The sequence below is a fragment of the Athene noctua genome, chromosome 3 (assembly GCF_965140245.1).
Source record: "Athene noctua chromosome 3, bAthNoc1.hap1.1, whole genome shotgun sequence".
NCBI lineage: Eukaryota > Metazoa > Chordata > Aves > Strigiformes > Strigidae > Athene > Athene noctua.
The window spans coordinates 31,247,589-31,267,771 of record NC_134039.1 but is presented as its reverse complement, the minus strand read 5'-3'; the positions used below and the strand labels follow the sequence as shown (position 1 = coordinate 31,267,771).

The 20,183-nt window shown below is 41.8% G+C and overlaps 1 protein-coding gene across 2 annotated transcripts in view; it reads right to left on the bottom strand.

Annotated features, from left to right (window-relative positions):
* The window catches only part of EP300 (EP300 lysine acetyltransferase), a 59,124-nt gene extending 45,404 nt beyond the window's left edge, over window positions 1-13,720 (bottom strand). For both annotated transcript variants that reach the window (XM_074902547.1, XM_074902548.1), the window contains exon 1: window positions 13,406-13,720. In XM_074902547.1, coding sequence (XP_074758648.1) covers window positions 13,406-13,499 — 94 coding nt within the window. In that variant the 5' untranslated portion in view covers window positions 13,500-13,720. The remainder of the gene's footprint in view (window positions 1-13,405) is intronic.
* Window positions 13,721-20,183: the final 6,463 nt, after the last annotated feature.

Sequence of the window (20,183 nt, the reverse complement as noted above, 5' to 3'; positions counted from 1 at the left end):
CTTTTTTTTTTTTTTTTAAATCTTCCACATTCAGTCATTCTCAGCACAGAATTGCAAAATTCCACTGAACTTGACTGGATAGTCAGTACCTTCCCACAATGAACACTGTCAGAAAACAATCAAAAGTAACCCTTCTGGGAACAAAACTGTGAAAAAACACTAGGATGAAAAATCAAATTCCCATCTCAAGAGCCCATGCAAAGCAATCCCCAAAATAACCAAGTGAAAAAAAGGTTACTATTTGGGATATACAGATACAATAATATTACACAAATTACCCAGAATCAGCTTGCTCAAGAAAGCAAACAGTTCTTATGCCCACAGAAGCAGCATGCACCCTGACCTGTAGATCTGTATATTTAATCTATGGTAGTTAAAACAAAAAATAACCTAGAAAGTTTATGGCTAAAAGCTAAGACACATAGATACACACAACTAGTCTGTAAAGCTTAGTATTTGGAAATCTGATAATACCTAGTAAAGGAGGGTTTTTTCAGTCTTAACTATCAGAGCATTTCATCACCACTTCTGTCAGAAAGGTCATTTCATGGATGCTCTGTAGGATGTATTGCACTGCATTTTCAAAATCTTCAGATCTGGACAATGACCTAAAATATCACTATCTCACCAACCGCATTTGAAAGGAAATGTCAACTATGCTGAATTCTAGAGGCCAGCAAGATGACTTGGTCTAAATATTAATAAAAAAGACGACAGTTGAACAGCACATAATTCAGAAAAGCTCATCAGTATTAAAAATCTGTTCAAAATGTTTCACACGATACCATACTCAAACTGCCAAACTCCAGCGCTAACAGAGTTTCTACAACTTTGCAACTGTTATCACAGATAACATCACGATTTAAGAATTCTGAAAATATGGTATAAGGTTGATAAGAATGCAGGTAGACCACAACAGAGATTTTATAACTCCATTTATATAATCTTCATTACTGCAAAGCACCAGAGACAGAATGAAAATTTCCATTGAAGAGCTGCGTTTCGAACTATTAAAATCAGTCAGCCCATTCTTTGTCAATGTAAATCTCATGCTAGAAGTTACGTTTTGCAACACATACTAAGGACTGATCTTTCATTTGCATCATGAATAGTCTTCAGCATTACTGGTATTTTTGAAGATTCAGAAGTGAAGGAAGAATCAGAAGAATAATGATTTGTCCAAGTTCTCCTCCAATTAAAATGATGGATTTAGAGTTTTGTGTCAGTAGACCTATCTCAAAACACACACCCAAAAAACCTTACAGTGTTCAGTGGTTAGCTTAAAAATTAAATATTGATGAACCTGGGAATAGTTACAATGGAAAGTACCCTCAAATTAGAGGGGAGATGAAGGAAACAGAGAAAGCAATCCAAAAAAATACATGACAGTTTGAAATGGCTTCAAAAGACATCTTAAGACACCTGTTGGGATACCTTTAACAGGCAAATGCTGAAGTATTACATCTAGAAAACACTCTGGCTAATAACCTGATGAACAGTCCATAAGGAAGGAATAAAAAATACCATCAGTAATTCACAAGTTAGTCTGCTGTCCAGAAAAAAAAAATTCTCCTTAATGATGAGCAAACAAAACTTGAAAACAAAAGTTAAGTGTCTGGGAAGAACATAAGCCAGTGTAAACCCTGTACCTACCACAAACATAATGGCAGCATGCAGCAACCTCTCATATGCAAACTGGGAAAGAGCTGTTGAGGCAAAAGATGCCCACACAGGTCAAAGGCCAGTTTTGTGACTGACTAACTGGGGAAAAGAACCTCTGCTCTTGAACAGACACAGCTTCCAGGACAGGGCAAATCCCAAATCAAAAAATCTCCACTTTTCTTGACATCAGACCATCATATATTAAGTCATTCACAAGACCACTGGAAAGTGATCAGTAAATGTCTAAATATGAAGTACTAATTCATTTTTCAATCCAACACAGAAAGACTCATTTAGATGATTTCAGATATAACACTGCAAAGGGACAGTGCAATTCTTTTGAGAGACAAAAATTTGCCCATCTTTCTTCACAAGAAAATATTAATCTGCTTCTCTGAAGTTGTTTTTTAAATTCCCCCTCCTCATAAATGGGAAGATAATTTCACCTTTAAGGCTTACTTGCTTATATCCAACTGGAGTATCCAGGTACAAGCTACCTGAGCTCCTTGGGCTGGTCATTCTGTGCCACCCATAAGCAGGAAGAAAAATATCATAAAAACTCAAGTGGTTTTAATTCTTTTTATTAATGTCTCAAAATACACAAATCAACAGCTACATTAGAAAAGCAAACACCCAGAATGTTGTGAGATAATCCAATCAGATTAGTTCTTTGCATCAAAAAAAATGAAAACTGTACTTTCCATATAAAACTAACTTAAGATTTTAATCCTAGAGAATACACAAGAGAAGATTAATCATAAAAGATTATCATCAGGTACAAGTCAAAATCTTTAGTAAAGGCCAACAAGGCAATATCCTGATGTGAGTTTGCTCTTTCTAGAAGTCTTTTCCAAAAACAAAACTTCAAAGTCTTCCTCATCCAGTAGATCAACAACAAAACTAGAAAACCTTTCAGTTCCCATCAACTATGAAAATTACATTTTTAGTCAACTGTCAGGAGGCAGAAGTTTTCAGATACAGGACTGAGACTGTAGACAGTCTCAAAAGGCCATAAAGATCAGTAAAACTTTGTGCATATCTAGCAAAAGTTGCAATCCATTTCACTGTCTTTTATATATAAAATGTATCCTAAAGCCCACTGTAGAGTTTTACCTATGACCAATACAAAAACTGGAAAGGCTGAGCCAAAGGCACAGCTTAAGACAGTGGTGATAAATATCCAGGGAAGAGACTGACTTCACTGCTAGTCTTGCAATCTGTTTCATTAAGGATACACATGAAGATTTCTTACTAACAAAATAAAGCTTGTGGGAAGGCAAAGGATGTAGATTAGTCCTGCAAAGGTTTGTCTACCTGATTCATAATCCCTGGAGATCTTAGGGTATAATCAGACACAGAAAAACTGGTGCGTAAGAGAACAGACAGTATCTGGCCTAAGAGCTGAAAAACATTCAGTAACATGCAGGCAATAAGTGGTAGAGCTAAATCTTGATCACAATGGAGTGGCACAGAGTGATTCCACATTATGTTACTTACGGTATTATTAGCGTATGTCTTTCCGTAGGTAACAAGAAGTTACAGAATGGATTGTTACCACCACCTAAGATTCAAAGGAAAGATAAGTACCTCCACAAAACATCTAAGTAGATAGTCAGAAAGTCTTAACCTGAGGTAGTCGCAACATGCAAAGGCATATAATATTTCCTTTTAGGAACTGTACCACTACTGAACACTTAAGCGAGTTCATCTTTTGTAGAGTCAAGGAACTGGCCTGACTTGCCCTGGCTACATTAAATCTGTAGTGAGAAAGTGGGTCAGTAAAAGACAGTAGATCGAGAGGTCCATTTCTTTCAATGGCAGTCCAGTTAGACTAGATTAAGTAATATGAACTGCAGCCTAAACTGAGAAATCAACTTCAAAAAATCAGTGTGCTAACTTGTGTTGCATACTGTGAATTATTTTCTTAGTTTTGAACCCTCCTTCTAAGAAGTCTGTCTTTGACAGTATCTGATCTGCAAGATGCAAGGAAACTGCTGGCCTGGAATGGAAACCTACCTGGCACCGAAACAGATTTTAAACTAGTACAGATTCAGAGTGTGCAACCAAAATCCTAAATCAATTAACACACTGGTGCCTTAACAAGAAAGCAATTTTCAAATGAGTTAAAGTATTTAATTCAACCTAGTTTTACTCAAAAGCACCTGGCAGAACCAGTGATGTAACAGTTCTCAAAGCATGCAAGGCAAGGTAGAGATTTCTGACAATGCTTACAGTGCAAGGAAAACATTTCCATACTAACTACTTAGTAAAGAAACCAACATGTGGGTTCAAGTGTCACATGCTAGTTTCTTTTGCATGCTTTCTAGCCTACAGTCACGATTCAGTTTTCTCATTTCTGGATTAAGACAACAGACCTCTATTCACCTTTCAGAATAAAACAACATTTCTATTAATATGGAGATTATCTGGTTCCAGCAAATAGGCTGCAGTGAATAATACTTTTTCTAAGAACTTGCCCACATGCTATAAAATAGCAAGAACACTTTCATGTATATGTACCCTCTGACTCAATACGTTCAAGCACTCAGTCTCAAAGAACAGTTGGTATATTTGAAGAAACAAACAGCATCGTGTGCGAACAGTGATGCCTGAAGAACCCTGCATGCCAGACATGTAAGACAACTTACTCCAGTGCTCACCCTCGCTTGCTGATCTTAAGAGGTAAGAAACTTTACAGTTCCTGTCCCTGCATCCCATTTATTATATTATATTATATTCTGAACACAGACATATCAAATTAGAAAGCTGCTGACCAGTCACCTTTTTGCACAAATATTTCTGGGCTCCAGAAACCTATCAGTGGATCAAATTACATCACAGTTGTTAGGTTCACAATGAAACAAATAGGCAAGGCTTAATACAGGACACTGAATACAAAGCATGCACGTGACAGGGTTGACAGGAGCCACAGATGATGTTGGACTACACAGAAAACATGATACCTTTGCTGCACTTTCAACAAAGAATAACGATAAGCTGCTGAGGTCAGTATCTTCCCTGCATGGCGACATGAAAGCTATCCAGGAATCGAACAGGGCCTAGATGTAACAGAGGAGGTGCCCAGAGAATACAACTAATATTCCAAAGAAGCCAGCCACTCAAGCTTGCGGTCAAGCACCAGCATTACAGGCCCTAAAATCTATTGTCTCAAGTGACTTTCAAAAAAAGCCAGAAGTCAAAACAAGAATATAAGAGGTAGAACAAAATAAGGAGACACACTCTCACAGATGATTCTCATGTATCCATGAAAACACAGATGTAAAGATGAATCACAAACTTGAAACAAAGTGCTAATAAAGTAATCAATTCTCAAGGCAATGAGTCTAGACACATACAGACAGGTGGATGGGTGGGGGGAACATGACAACAACGGACAGACCACATGTCTAAGAAGCAAAACCTCTTAAAATTCTTACCAGGTGGGTGTGAGAGAACTTTGCTATACAGCATTTCGGAGATCAGATTTATTCTTACCATTAAAGCCCATTAAGGAGAAGGCTTTTCATGGTGATCCCCTATGAAGCCACAATCACCCAATAGTAACAGAAACTGCCAAACCACTTTGTCCTAATGTGAAATGTACAGTTATATTTAAATTAATCCACTGATTTGATTTGCCACAAAGGGGCAAAAATTCAACATCAGTGTAGAATATTTTCATCATTGCAACTACTGCTTCCAAAATCCTAGGACATCAGTCCCTGTACAACCCTAATTATCACTCACCCCCAAAGTGGAAATGTGATGCAGAGGCCTTCGCTATTGCTTACACGACAGCAACTGAGAACTTGTATTCTGTGTTACGCTACATGGGTAACAAAGTCTGCAGCATTAGCCTTTGATATTAATCCCGTTTCCTGTAGGAAGCTGGGGAAGGACTGACTCCTTCCTTACCTGCTAATCTGGAAAAGACCTGGAATTTTTTCACTACACCAAGAAACTTGATAATTTGAAGACTGCAAACAATATAAGCAGAAAACACATCTAAAAAGGACATACTCAAAACCCCTGGAAGACAACAAAGGCAGAAGACAGTAGCATATCATGGTAGCACACAACTTCAGGCACATATTTTTAAAAAAACAAACAAATGTTTGTTGGTCAAAGTCGAATCCACTATCCAGAATGCACACAATCTCATCATTAGTTCTAACAACCAGGTATAAACATAAGTATTTCACAAGTATAAACAAAAAATCATTCTAAAGAACCAAAAACTTACTGTTCAGCATCTACTGAACTCCTAAAATTAGGACCCTTCTCCAATTTTTTTTAAGCTAGCGTTATTCCTATTTAAACACCGGTATCAAACACATCAACTCTTGCTTAAAGAAAAAAGCCTTAATTTTGCAAAGACTCAATAATCTGCAAGTTTAAGTCATACTTGTCCCAAACTAGTATCAACAGAAATGTTCACTTCAGTAGACTGATTGATGTATATTTTTGCAACTTCAGAACAGTATTTATAACAGTTACAAATGATCATATTTAAAGTTATTAAACAAACAGTATTTAGAGATATAGATGACAGCACGTGTTTACCACTGAAAACCATAGTGAAAAATTCAATGGTTATGATTCTGAAATATAGAACTGTAGCTGTTCTAGGGAAACAGAAATGGTGTAATCATACGGAAAAGACTGAGTGCAAGAATCAAGATAAGGTACGTTTAATGTTTTAACATTACTTAAAGGGGAATTTCAGAGATACTGGTTTTCGTGCAGCTGCCTATTCACACACAATGCAAAGGTACTGGTCTTGCCATCACCGGTGACCCAAATAAGATGGAGTTTTAACATTTTAATTCCAAACTGAAGTCACACAGTTAATTTCCTTGTGAACACATTGCTATCTGTCTAAATTTCATTGGGTTACTTTTAGTGAAAAGTCTCTAAATTAGTATTCTTATTCCCAAGACTATGCTGTGTATATGCCACTAAATTCCCATAAGACCACATTAAGTTACCTCGGTCTGTGGTATTGTTAAATATTAAGAATGGCATTTCACTTGGGAGTCTGATAAATTGTGGACCACCATGCACACAAGTCTGGAAAGTTAGCGATGCCTTGCTGGTCTGCTATTATGTGCACAAACACACCAAATCAGTTTCATTTTAGAAGTGATTACAAATCAGTTTCAAGAAAAGAGTAAAGTTCACCACATTGTCAAGTTAACAACTTTGAAATGATGTATGAAAATACAATTACCAAAAAAAGTCAAGTCAGTTTTCTGAGTATTACTAACTTGAGTTCATTCAATGTTACTCCTGAGTAAAACCAGAAAGAAATGCTGAATTCATCTACCAAAAAATATACAAGCAAACTAAAACCAGAAGTCAGCAGATCAGACTTCTCTTATCTTGAACCAGTAATTTACCAGAGCTCCTGAAATTATATTCAGGAATAGGTAACAGGCTTCAGTAGAATTTGTACTGAGCAAGACATATACCAGCACTTCACCAGAATTTTATTTATTAGAATTCTAAAAAAAGAAAAAAGATAATTAGATTATTTTAATTCATTAACACAGTAAGAATATATTGTAAGAGATTATCTATTCACTTGTATTTGGGAGTTCTACAAAGTAAGAAACAGTAAACTATGATTCCACAAGCAGATATAGTTCAAAACTGTACTTGTATGTCTTACGGTGATGCAACAGAAGGTGCAGTACAGAATCATTTTGCAATCAAATGAAAAAAAGCAGTATCTTCTCTGCCCCATCTCACAACCACCAATAACAGAAAGTGGCCTGCACTGGTTTTGATGGTCCTGTACTTAAGTTGCACTTTTTAATGAAAACCCTAGTTTGGACCATGATTTCATCCTCTTATTGTTCCTGTAAACACACCCGATATCAGCTAAACCACAAGTTACTGTGATTTGAGTTAGAATTCAACACTCCTTTTTCTGATTTTCTTCAAAAACTTTTGGAAGAAATACATGCTTGAAAAATAATATAGCACATCAAGTTCTTAAGAGAACTTTAAATACATTCATATGCCAATTCATTTTAAGGAAACTTGTTGCTAGGAACATAATGGAGAGATGTTGTCAGATCACCTACTGCTCAGGGAGAAGACTTCTATGAATTGCCCTAGTTCAAGCCCTCCTTGAAGTTCTACAAATTCAAGGTAATCACATTTTTTGTCAGTGCATGCAACCATATGCAGACACAGATGTATTTTACTTGAGCCTGCTGCTATACTTTAAGACAGAAAAGCCAAATCCTTGGAGACAGGTGTGCATTGTTTATCTATCACTGAAATCTATCTAGCAAAATTACTCCATTAGCCAAATATTACATCTAAATTATTTTTGATCAAGCCCTGTCAGAGAGGGCACTAGTACCATTACATTGTTAAAACAAGCACTGAAAGGCTGCTCCTGCTAGAGCAGCTAAGCAAAGACACTGAAGTGACATTCTGGAGATAAGCAAGCAGCCTACAAAGAAGATGCAAGAAATACACACTGAAGTATACCAAATAAAAATCTGAAGTAATTTTCTCCAAGTTGTAAAGGTGGCAGAAACCAGAATTCCTACAGTAAAGTTCAGTGTTTACCCCCAGTACCTTATGAAACCTACATCCCCTAAAAAGGTACAGTAAATCCTAGAGTGTTAGACCCTTCCCAAATAAACTTTGGTTTTCTGCAAATACACAACTGACCAATAACCTGAACTAAGGACCCTTTAGACTAAATCCAAACCCTGCTCTAGGACCCTGAGGGACAAGATGCAAAAATTCGTAGGTGGTTGGGGTTTTTTTTTCCAAATCTAGGATTTAAATTCCCAAGTTCAGCAACAAAGGTTTTCTCTGCAATATCAAACTTGTGAATCTGTTTAAGTTGCAACTGTAAACCAGTTTTCTAGTCTCCAAGTTTTTTTATTTGTATGTGCTCACGATTCAGTTTTACATCACAATATGTACAGTCCTTGTGTTGTAGTGGATACTTTAAAAAAAAAAAATAGGTACCTTTCTAACACTGCTCAGAAAAAGTACATACAAGGGTCAAACACACAATCCACTTGGTGAAAGGGGAAAAAAAGCAGAGATTTATCAGTTTGGAAACCTATGAGGTTCAAAAGCCTGCAAGATTTTCTTTAAAAAGTTACTAAGCACCATACGAATGATCAGTTTACTTTCTAAAGAAAATCTTGCAGGCTTAAAGTATCTTAATTTAAATTTACTCTTAATATAGTTACTTTGAGAATCTACTTAGCTACAAGGCAAAGATTCCCATTTTTGCCACACAACCATCCACCACTGCAATACTTGATTTACAGTAAGAAAAAATGTGGCTCTCAACAAGAAGGAATAAAAATATTTAACTGATGACTGTTAGATGTAACTAATGACTTGGTTTTAAACATTACCCAGAAAACAGATTTGTGAAAAGTATTTGAAAGTAGTATATAAAAACACTAGGAAGAAACCATAGCTGTCTGAAAACAGAATTGTAAACTACGCATATACCTCTGGAAAAAGCAGTGAGACAAGCTTAATATGACTAATTTTGTGTAAAGAAACATCCTGATGCGTTTGTAACAAATGAAAGATGAATATCAGTAAAAATTGCAGTAGTCCAGGCAAGAAGTTTTATTACAAGTCTTAAGACCTTTGATGTAAGGGACAGTAAAGTTTTAACGGTCACAAGAGTTCCTCTAAAAAAAAAAAAAAGGAACATAGTAACTCTACTAAAGATAGGTACTGAAGAGATTGAAGATGTGCTCTTACTCTGAAAAAATGCAACTTTCAGGTATAGTAAACTGAAGGATGTTAAGGTACATACCACTGATCTCTGAAGCAACACACACGCCAACTACTTGTAGAAAATCAACTTCCAACATTACAGCAAGCCAGAAACACTAAGCACTTAAAATACTACTTTCTGATCAAGCAACTCAAATTATACCATACAACCATGCTGCAGCAGAAAGTAGACTCCATTTTTATTCCTTGACAAAACACAGCAGTTCTGAATGCAGAGCCCCAAAAGCCTTCCTAATTCACAGAAACAGGTTCTTTCTAAGGGGGGGGACTGTAAAACATGATTTAACTCTCCCTTCCAGAATATACCACACAGAAATCTGTATGTGGCAATTTCAGCAGACCTATATTTACTGCAGGAAAAACTGACAGGTTCACAAATTTAAAAAAAAAATAATAATCACTGGTTTAAGGCATCCAGTTAAAATCCTATCTTTACAAAATACTTCCGCCCATTTACTCAAGGAGATAACTATTCAGGATGCAAATCAGTCGGGGTGGGGGGGGGTGGGGGGTGGGGGTGTGCGCAAAGTAGACTGGTGCACACCAGTTTGCTGATACAATAACAAAGTCTTGTTAGAGTAGGTGCAACATCTCACAACAGTGTTTCTATCTGTAAGAAATGTAAGCAAAACGAGCTACGCTGGCAAAGTACAGAAGAGTTGTACTAGCATCCAGTGTCTCAAGCTCATATTCCGTAGTAAGGATACTGTACCAACAAAAGGAGACCCCACTGTAGAGCTGTAAAGGCCCTCAGAAAATTTAACGTCTGGACAAGATGTATGCATAATTACCATTCTTCTCTGCAGCAAATTTAACATTTAAATAGGAAACAAAAGTTGTAGAAAAACCTTTGGCAGTTTAAGGGAATCCACACAGTCCTGCTCCTGAAGCTATTCTAGAACCACACAACATTAAAGAAAAAAGTGAGACTATTCAAAAATTCTAATATACTACACAACACTGACGATACCAAGACTTTCTAAATTACTTCAAAATATTTATTACAAAATGAGCTACAAACATTTCAGTTTCCCTGTAAGTCTACATTATTCTTACCTCCTGAAGAAGGAATTGGCATTAATAAAGTAACTCAAAACTACACTAGTACCTATGTTCTATGGCAAAGCAAACTCTGAGCAGAGAACACATGAACCATTTAAGATTAAGGCAGATGAAGATGCAGCACTGCAACAACAGTGGGAAACACAGCTGTATTTGGCTACTGTCAATAAATGAAGTGAATTAGGATAATTTTTGCCAACTTCTTTTTAGAAGAAAATCACCAACATCTGAGTTTAGTACATTCCAAGCCCAGAATATCAGTATCATCCAGGTCTACGGTGAAAACAGGAGTGAATTAGAGACTCAGCTTAGTCTTCAATATAAACACACTGAACATCTGCAAGTTTGGGAGTTAGAGTCAGTCATTGTTTTTAGGTATCTAACAGGCTAAAACAGTATTTCAGATTAAGAAATGAGTCAAAAAGTTAACAGGAGGAATACACAGAAAGATCCACTATGCACATGTGCTAGAAAAAGTTTCATCAACAGTGCAAGTTCCTTACCCTTGTCCTTCCCTCTAATGATGTTGTGAATCTAAGAGTTTTAAAAAGAGCGCTTGAGTAAGTACATAAGCACCATGTTATTTATTTTCTATAATTAACTAAGGAGTGGGGACAATACAAGAGTCTAAAAGTGGAATTTACTCAATGAAAACTGCTTGCACTATTTCAAGGGAAACTTAAGGACTAGATAGGTTAAAAAAAAAATGTAAGCTTCAGAGCAGTTTCCCACAACAGCAGTTGGACAAAAAATTGCAGTCTCTCAAGCAGCAAATAAAATATAACCCTCAAAACACACTTATTGGTTAAGAGGTTTGATTTTAGTTAATTAGAGAAACAGATATAAGATCATGTTAAACACAGAAAATGAAGCTGTCCCAAATTCAGGTAATAAATTGTCAAAAAAATCCAGAAGAGTAAGAAACCCTTAATAGTTTTTAATGCAGCGTATATAAAGTATTTGCACCACTATAAACCTCTGCATAGCTATCAGGTGATGACAATCTCAATCACTTTTGAAAAAAATCATCCCATTTGTGCACTACTGAAACTGTCCAACAATCCCTAGGTGTTTCACCAGAACTGTAAAAAGTTCATTTAGTGAGCTACCCAGTAAGGTAACAATTAAAGCAGACTAAATATTATGTGAAAATCTGCACCTGCTAAACTGAAGTACATTCACAAATTATCCAAACCTTATGTGATCACAAATGTCTTAGCTTTGATATGTGCGTTAATCAATCAAAAGATGCCTTTAACTTTTGTATTTTTCAAGTATCAGGAATTCTCTCACAAAACACATTTTTATTTCACCTCTCTAAAAAGAGCAAGATAACCACTGTCAAGACAAATTAAAAATGGTTACTACTGAATTCAGCACAAAAACCGCAACTAGCAAGGAGCAGCTTCTCCTACTCTTCCTAGAGACCTGTTGATATTAGGAATAGTCACATCCTTCAGTTACAACATAACATTGCCTGTATCTAATATGCTCTAAAAGTTACACACAGACTTTTCAAAACTAATACATCATTCACCGAGAATAGAGAAGGCAAAAATCAAAATCTTGAAGATGATTCCAAGTAGAATCACATCCACTGCTCAACCAAAAACCAGCTACTAAAGCCTTCTGTTTACTGTCAAGTGAGGAGTTTGGTTTTTTTTTAATAAAAAACAAATTTTTTTCTTGCCAGCTGTTAACCGCACTGAACAAGACCACCGCTGGCTCCAGAAACGCCACCACTCACCAGCCTCTGGAAGGAGAAGGCCTTCTCCATATCCCATAGGCTAAAAAGATCTAAAGTGAGTTCAAAGAAACTCCTCTGGGACAGGTAACCAAGTACTCTCATAGCAAAATGACACCGAATACTCATCTGCTTCACAAGAAGCATTAAAAAGCTGAACAGCCCTTTGTTACTCCCTCCCCCCTTCCAGTACAACCAGTTCATATTTGCTAGGAATTGGGACACCTAAGATTTCAAACCTCTAGCTTGCCTTCACAGCAGCACTGAAGACCTTGGCAGGACTGCAGAAAAGTCCCTTTATCTTCATAGCCCTTAAGTCTACAGGGGAATTTCAGACATCTTGGTCTCGCAGCAAAGAAATGGGAGATGCAAGATGAACACTCCATATTGATTCTTAATGCAAATAAGGTGAAATAACATTTCATTGCTAAGAGGAGTCTCGATAAATCTTATGCCCCAAGCTTAGGATCTAGATTTTGGGTTTAGCTGTTTTTCCCTCAAGTCGATGGTCTATTTGAATCATCAGAAAAACAGTTTTTAGATATCTTCCTACAAGGAAGACTAAGAAGAATTGTAAAAAGTAAATCAAATAAGCAGACTGCATGTAAGAAGGAAAAAAGAAAGATGGAGAAATAAATCTCATTTCTAAACGAGCTGTAAAAAACCCTTGTATATACAAATAAAATAAGAAACAAGACAAATTTGTGTGTATGAACTAAACACATAACTCAACAATAAAGAGTACAAAAGCATCATCTTTAGCACTGTGTTGGATTTCTGCAACTGCCATTAAAGGTATATGCTTAGCAAGGAGCTCAGTAATAACTACTATTGTGAAAGACACGAAAATGACAAACTGTTAAGTCTTATCCGCAGTTGATCAAAAGCGCAATAAACTCAAGAGCTTTGCTTTCAATCACTTCCAAAAAAACAGAAGGGCAGAAACATCCAAACACCCTGTCCGTGAGATTAACGCAAATAGGTTGAAACGGAGCGAAAAAGGGAGAAACAGGCAGACAGAAAGGCTGAAGGCAGGCACGAGTTAAAAGCAGCAAAAGGGAGGAGATTTTGGCAGAAGAGGGGAGAAAAGGGCAGTAATTGCGGCACCGAGAAGTGAGGAGGGCCTGGGCCCCCGAGACTGACCTGTGCCGTCGCTGGCGGACACGGAGAGCGCCGGTGAGGAGAGTTTAGGCCGCTTGGCTGAAGGCGGGCCCGGCTCCACCACATTCTCGGCCATTTTTAATTCTTTTTTAGACAATCACTCAGAGCACAGACGGTGCAGGGTGAACCCCAAAACCTTCACCTTCTTCTCGGGCCCCGAGTCAGCTGAAGAACAACAATAATGCCGAGAGCGAGAGAGGAGGATCTGGCGGAGGAGGGGGGCCAAGTTCCCCTTTTTCTGCCCCTCGGGCTCCGGGAGGGCGACAGCGGAGAAGCAGAGAGAAGGTGGGAGCTGGGGCGGGGGGGGTGGGGGGTGGGGAAGAGGCCTCTTCCCCCAGGCGAAAGGGCTGAGCGAAGATGAGAAGAGCTGGTAGAGCCCCCGCCAAAAAAAAAAAAAAAAAAAAAAAGGCTGGTGGGGTTGGTTTTTTTTAGTAAAATTAATCCCGGCTGTTGTGCTGCTGGTGCTTCCTCGCCGCCGCCACCATCATCATCTTCATCCTTCGGGGGGTCTCCTCCTCCTGCTGCCTCCTCACCGCCGCCATCAGCCTCTTCCTCCTCGGCGCCGTCCTCCTCCTCCTCATCGCCACAAGGAGGCGGGCGAAGGAGGGGAGAGGAGGAGGAAAAAAGAAAAAAAGATCACCGTCCTCTAGCAGCAGCTCCTTCCCCCTCCAACACCACCCAGCAAAAAAATACCCACCGCCAGCGACAGGGCTGGGGGGGAGGCGGCGGGGAGAGAAGCAAGGCGTGCGCGGGGTCCCCAGCTCCACTCGCTTCTTCCTCGCCCGTCGCTAATGGCTGCAGAAAGGGGAGCTGTAAGGATGAGGAGGGTGAGGATAAGTCCCAGGAGTCTCCGCTTCACATCTTGTTGTGCAGGGAAGGAGGAGGGGTTGTTGTCCTGATGGAGGCAGCACCGATCGCGGGATGGGAAGGTGGGGGGCGGGTTTCAACACCCTCTCTGCCCCCCCCCCCCTCTTCTCTTCTTTCCCCTTCCTCTTTCTCTCTCTCTCAGTAGCAGGCTGCCCCCCCCTCCGGCGCAGGCAGAGGGGCCGATCCCACAGCAGCGGCAGGAGGAGGAGAAGGAGGAGGAAGAAGCCGGCCCCTCCCCCCCTTCTCTGCCTACCTTCCCCCCTCCCGGGCGGCCGAGGATGGTTGCGAATGCTGGCGCCGGGCAGGGAGGGGGCTGCCCGTCTCCGCTCCCGCGGACCCACGGGCTATGCGGAGTGCGGAAAGCGAGGGAGAAAAACCTCGGCCGCTGCTCGGGCGCGGCGGGGACTCCCTCTTCGCCTCTGCGAGGGTGGGGAAGGAAGCGAAGAGGTTGGTAGTCGGGGGAGGGGAGGGGGAGGCCGGTCAGCGACCCCTCCGAGGAGGGGGAGTAAAATTAAAATAATAAAGTAGAAGAAAAATTACGCCAGGGGAGAGTGAGGGACTCGCCCCGGGGTGGGTTAAATGGCCGGGAGGAGGAGGGGGGGTCCTCGGCGCTCCCCGGCGGGGGGGGGGGGGTGGGGCGGGACGGCGCAGGCAGCGCGGGGGCCGAGCGCAGGCTCCCTACTGCCCCTGCCTGGCGCTCGGCGGCGGCCCAGCTACGGCCGCTCTAGTGGCGTGTGTGGCGGAGCGGGCAGAAGCGGGGGCAGAAGGAAGCGAGGGAGAGAAAGAAGTCGGGGAAAAGGAAAAAAGGAGAGAGAGAGAAAAGAGAGGGGACGGGCAGGCTGGCGCGGGGGGGGGGGGGAAGGGGGGGGGGGCGTCTCGGCTCCTCGCTTCTCTCCCCGTCCCCTGGCCGGGCCCCTGAGTCTCTCTGCGCTGCCCTCCCCCTGGCTCGCCCCGTCCGGCTCGGCCTCTCGCTCTCGCTCCCTCCCTCAGTCGCTCACACACAAACAAAATGGCGGCTGTTGTTTCTTCACTCTCCCGAGTCCTCGGAGGGAAGCGAACGGCGGCGGCGGCGGCCGGAAATGAGCCAAGAGAAAAAAAAGGGGCGGGGCCAGGCCTGGGGGCGGGGCCCGGCGGCGCTGGCGCACACAATGGAACGCGGGGGGCTGGCGTGCGCGAGCAGGGGGTGGGGGCAGCGCAACCGCCCAGCCGTCGTCACGAGACCGCGCCCGTCCAATCAGCGCCCGCCTCTTGCCGGGCCCTTCCGCAAACTCCCCTGGCTCCGCCCCTTAAAGGCAAAGGGGTTTTTTTCATTTAAAAAAAAAAAAAAAAGCTCCTTCCTCCTTCTGCCCTCACGTTCTTCTTTTCTGTCGGCCGAAAGGTGCGCGGCGGCGGCTGTAACCTGCGGCTCAGGACGAGCAGGGAGGCGGCCAGCGTACCCGCTGCCCAGCCCGGTGGGCTGAGGGGCCGGCGGGCGGAGCGGGTTTCTTCCGTCGCGGCCCTCCCTCACGGCTGTCGGCGCCCGGTCGGCTCCCCGCCGTGCCGGCGGGCGGGGCGCTCCGCCCGCCGGTCCTGGGCCTTGCTGCGCCACAGACATGGCAGCCCGGGCCGGCAGGCAGGCCCCGGGGCGGCGGCGCTGGGCGGGGGTACACCACCACCACCACCCCCGGCCTGGGAAAAGCGGGGATGAGGAGCAGCACCCCCATCCGCTGGCAGCCGGGCAGCGGCCGCACAGACCCCCAAGGCCCGGCGGGCGGTGGGCGTACGAGATCTCAAGACGTACTGCTTTAACTGGGGAGTGCGGGAGCTGCCGGAGGTTTTCATCGGCGTTACAGAAAATAAACCCCCCACTTTACGCGTGTGTAAATAAACCCACAAAAGCCATCCTTAATTCCAATAAAATCACCCGTGTGTGCTGGGGAAGGAGGCAGGAGGCGTTACATGGTACAGCAGCGTCCTGAAAACGCACCCGCTCTCCGGCGCTGGGCACGGGCTGACTCGGGCTGCAGGTAGGGACAGGTAATATCGACGTGGTCCTTCGTAAACCTCCACAGCCCCTGAGTCGCTTTACAGCTTAGTGAGGATTACTGACCTGCCAAGAGTTTTCCTCAAATCTGTAAGGGCTCATCGGTGAGGAAATACCCAATCCTGGCTTTTCCCTTCGGTGTGTTTGTGCTCTTTTGGGTCGCACACCATTATGGGATAGGAGTGGAAGGGAAAGGTGGGCCTGTGTATATTTTAATAGAAAAAGCAGTTTTGTTTGATCCAAGTGGCACGTTTGCAAGGACGTCTCTCACCACCCACCTTCAGAGCTGAGTTCTTCGCAATCCTGTGTGTAAGAACTGAAGCAGGTATTTGGGAAGAGCCTAGCCTAAACACCAGAATAAACACCACAGGCAATGAGAGAAAGCATGAGTGGAGATTCACAGCTCTGGAACAGTTATCCACCGGCTCCCTCACATACTCCCACACTTCAGCTTCCCTTGTTTGGGCTTTGTTTCCAGCAAGATTTTTGTTGTCTCCCCCTGCACAAAAGGGAAAATGCAAATAGGGTTACACTCAACCTCCTCCAAAAGTGCTTAAAGATTGTACATGTATAAGCCTTCTGGAAAAGTCTTGGAGCCATAGGCAGTGCACAAATCTGTATGTTTTAACACAAAGGTGAAGGGAGCCTTGCAAGGACAAGTAAGCCATAGGAAAATAGTCTGGAGAGCAGAAAGTCTCAGAACTAAAGCTGTCAGGATTAACAGTGTCAAACCTAACAGCATCACCTTAGAAACCATGTTATGGTTCTCACAGGTTTTTTGCCTCTTACTGCTACTAAATTCCCCAAATCATTCCAGTTACAGAAGTCTTGTATTACCTCAATCTATTTGTTTTGTCAGATTGACTGTTCCCTTGCTTATGAAGCACTTTCTTTAACACAGCTGAGACTAATTTTAACTTTTTTTTTAAGTCTCCTTAGAATTAAAAGTTGACTGAAATAAGTCTATATAAGGTTTTCAGGCTCTCTAGAGGCCCTTAATCCATAGTTCAATAAAGAATTAGTGCCGGGTTTATAAAGACACCAAGGTGCACATAAACACCTAAATGCTTTTAAAAGTCAGACCCTTACTAACAACAAGTTTGGAGCAAAGCAGATGTTTCAAATAAGAGATTCGTGACACTAGTTCCTATCTAGAGACTTGATCCTACCAATAGTTGCATGTGTGTTTAATTTTATACAGCACATAGTTCCACTGAAATCGCACTGTACTACTCACTGAGAAAAAAAAAGCACATGTGTGCTTGCTGGAGTACAGCCTGAGAGACAGAAGTTAAAGAACTGGGTAGTTATCTGCTACTCCAGAGTATATTGTATGGATTGGTTAGTTTTGTTAAGTACCAGAAAAATTTAATAAACAAAGTCCTTTTTTTTTTGGGTGCAGCTTCCTCTCTGCTCTGGTTACCTGTCTATCTACCCTTCAAATGAGTTCAGGGAAGCACACCTGAACTGTGGGAAATTTATACTCTTTGGTAAATGCTACCAAAACAGCATATATCTTCTGAATATGAATTGCAGATATGAGTAATTAACCAATAAATCAGGAAAACCGTACCTCTGCCCTACAAGCTTTATAACCAGTAGAGTATTTTGGTTCTTTACATATTAGAAAGTCATATTCAGTTAGCTTTTGATATTAGAGACTTAAATGCAAGATGAAGTATATGGAAAACAAATACAAAAAAATGCTACTTGTGTTTTTCTTCTGAAAAAGAAGGTCATCTGAAACAAGAGAAGGAGGAAGAAAAAGGAAAACGCAGGAAAACAGGGTTAAGATAAATCATATATACATAAACACCAACAACAAACTCTTCAGCATCTGTTAATCTTTCTAGAAACACTGCAGTTTTCTTAAATGAACCCTGGTACATACACACAACCAACTGTTCCTAAATGCTACCTGCCAAAACAATAACATACAAAACTGCTGGAAAGCAATAATAGAACACAAAGCATACTGGGAAGCAAATACATAAACCTATGGATTATGCTATTAAAAGTAGAAGAAACCTATTCACCCAACAACTGCTCCTTCTTGCCTCGGTTTCCCCATTCTTACAGCAAGGATAGTAGTATTTATCCCCTGAAAACGATACCCAGAAGAGTTAGTTAGCTCATTATTGCCAGTAATTACAGCAATCATTATGTACTTTGAGATAACTGGATGAAAGTACCGTAAGTCCGATTAAAATGAGAATCCGCTCAGGAAAGCAATAAGAAGAGGAATGCAGGGCCTTGAACTTTTATCATGGGATCCTGTTTGGCCTTCACTGGTAGTTACTGAAATTTGTAAGCATGCCCAGCTGCTTCAAGGGCTACAAGGAACAAGATAAGATCCTCTTGTACTGCAAGAGTCAGTGTGATGCCCAGAGCTCAGCATCCCAGCCTCAGCAAGACGAGTAGGCAGAGAAGTAATAATCTCCCTCATCTCAGAGGGGGCTGGGGCTGTGGCCTTCCCCTTCCAGCTGCTGGACTGAGAAGCAGTGTGTGATCTCAAAGTCACCCGACCAGCATCCCCCCCTCCCTAATGCTGCTTGGGAAATCACTTACACTAAATAAAACTTCCCCGCTCCCCTTCAATAGGATTTGCCCCACAGCCCTGCAGCCATGCAAGTGTCTCCAAAAGAAGGGTACTCATGGGACAGGGAGCATGAGCCAGGTATGGGGCACTCCCATCTTCTCGGTCTTGTTCCTGCCTGCAGTTTCCAGCTATATTATCTTTTTTTCCTGAGCTTTCCAGGGCTGCTGCTAGTGTCTGGCAGGTAATTTCTCCTGTTCACCAGCTACCTCCTGCCACCGCAGCCCTCTGCTCGCACAGCACCGCTGCCAGGGAGAGAAGGAGTAATGACCCCCTTCTCCATACCAGTGAGGAGATCTGTGTTTGGAGAGTCCTTCCTGGTACAGGTCAGAGGGGCAAGGAAATTATTTAACGCTGCAATTTTTGCAAGTAATGTCAGGGCACAGCTATATTTCTGGAAAGCAAAAGCCAGCTGTGCCAGAGTGGAGAACATCGCTCACTGTGGCGTCAACATTAAAACCCAGCAGCGTTTTGATACGAGACAAATTTTATTAAAACCATAAAAAGTAACCATCCAATAGCTGGCTCTTGCATCTAGCGTATACATAAAAGAAAGGGCTGGCTTTCTGACAGCAAGAAAAATGCTTTCAGTCCTCGGCTCCAGAAACACAGGCATCCTTGGTCACACAGTTTTCAATAGATGCAAACACAGAGTTATGTTGCTAAATGTTAAGGGCTCAGCTGTTTACCAGAAGAATGTTTCCTCCCTGGAACACATGGTTTTGCTTAAAAGAAGTTCTCCAAAAAACCCGCTTTATTTAGTTAGCAAATGCAACATTATAGTCCTAACAAACATGCCATGCAGTCTCCCTTTGCAATAATTAAATAGAAAAAGAAGACAAAAATTTACTCTCAATTTAAGAAGAGGGCAGAAGTGCACTCTGCCTAGGAAATACCACAGCTTTGAAGTCTGGTAATCTAGAGCTGAATCTTGTGCTCTGAAATGTATATAGCTTCATACATTGTTTTCATATTCCGGTTCACATTGAAAGCACAAATGTGGACTAGGAGCAAGAGGCTTGCGTGCTACCCCAGCTTTAGCAAGGACTGCCCAAATCACTGCCTTTCACTTCCCAGGCTCAGCTCTGCCCTCTGTAACAGGGAGTTGATGCTACTCCTCCCTTACAGAAAGCCCATCTGAATCATTAAACGAAAATGTAATACTCTCATATCTTCTAAATAAAATTACACTGAAATTTACATGCATTTACATCAGCAGTTGATTTATCCCAGAGTATTACAAGGACACAGTAAGAGGTTCTAGAGTGAAAGTA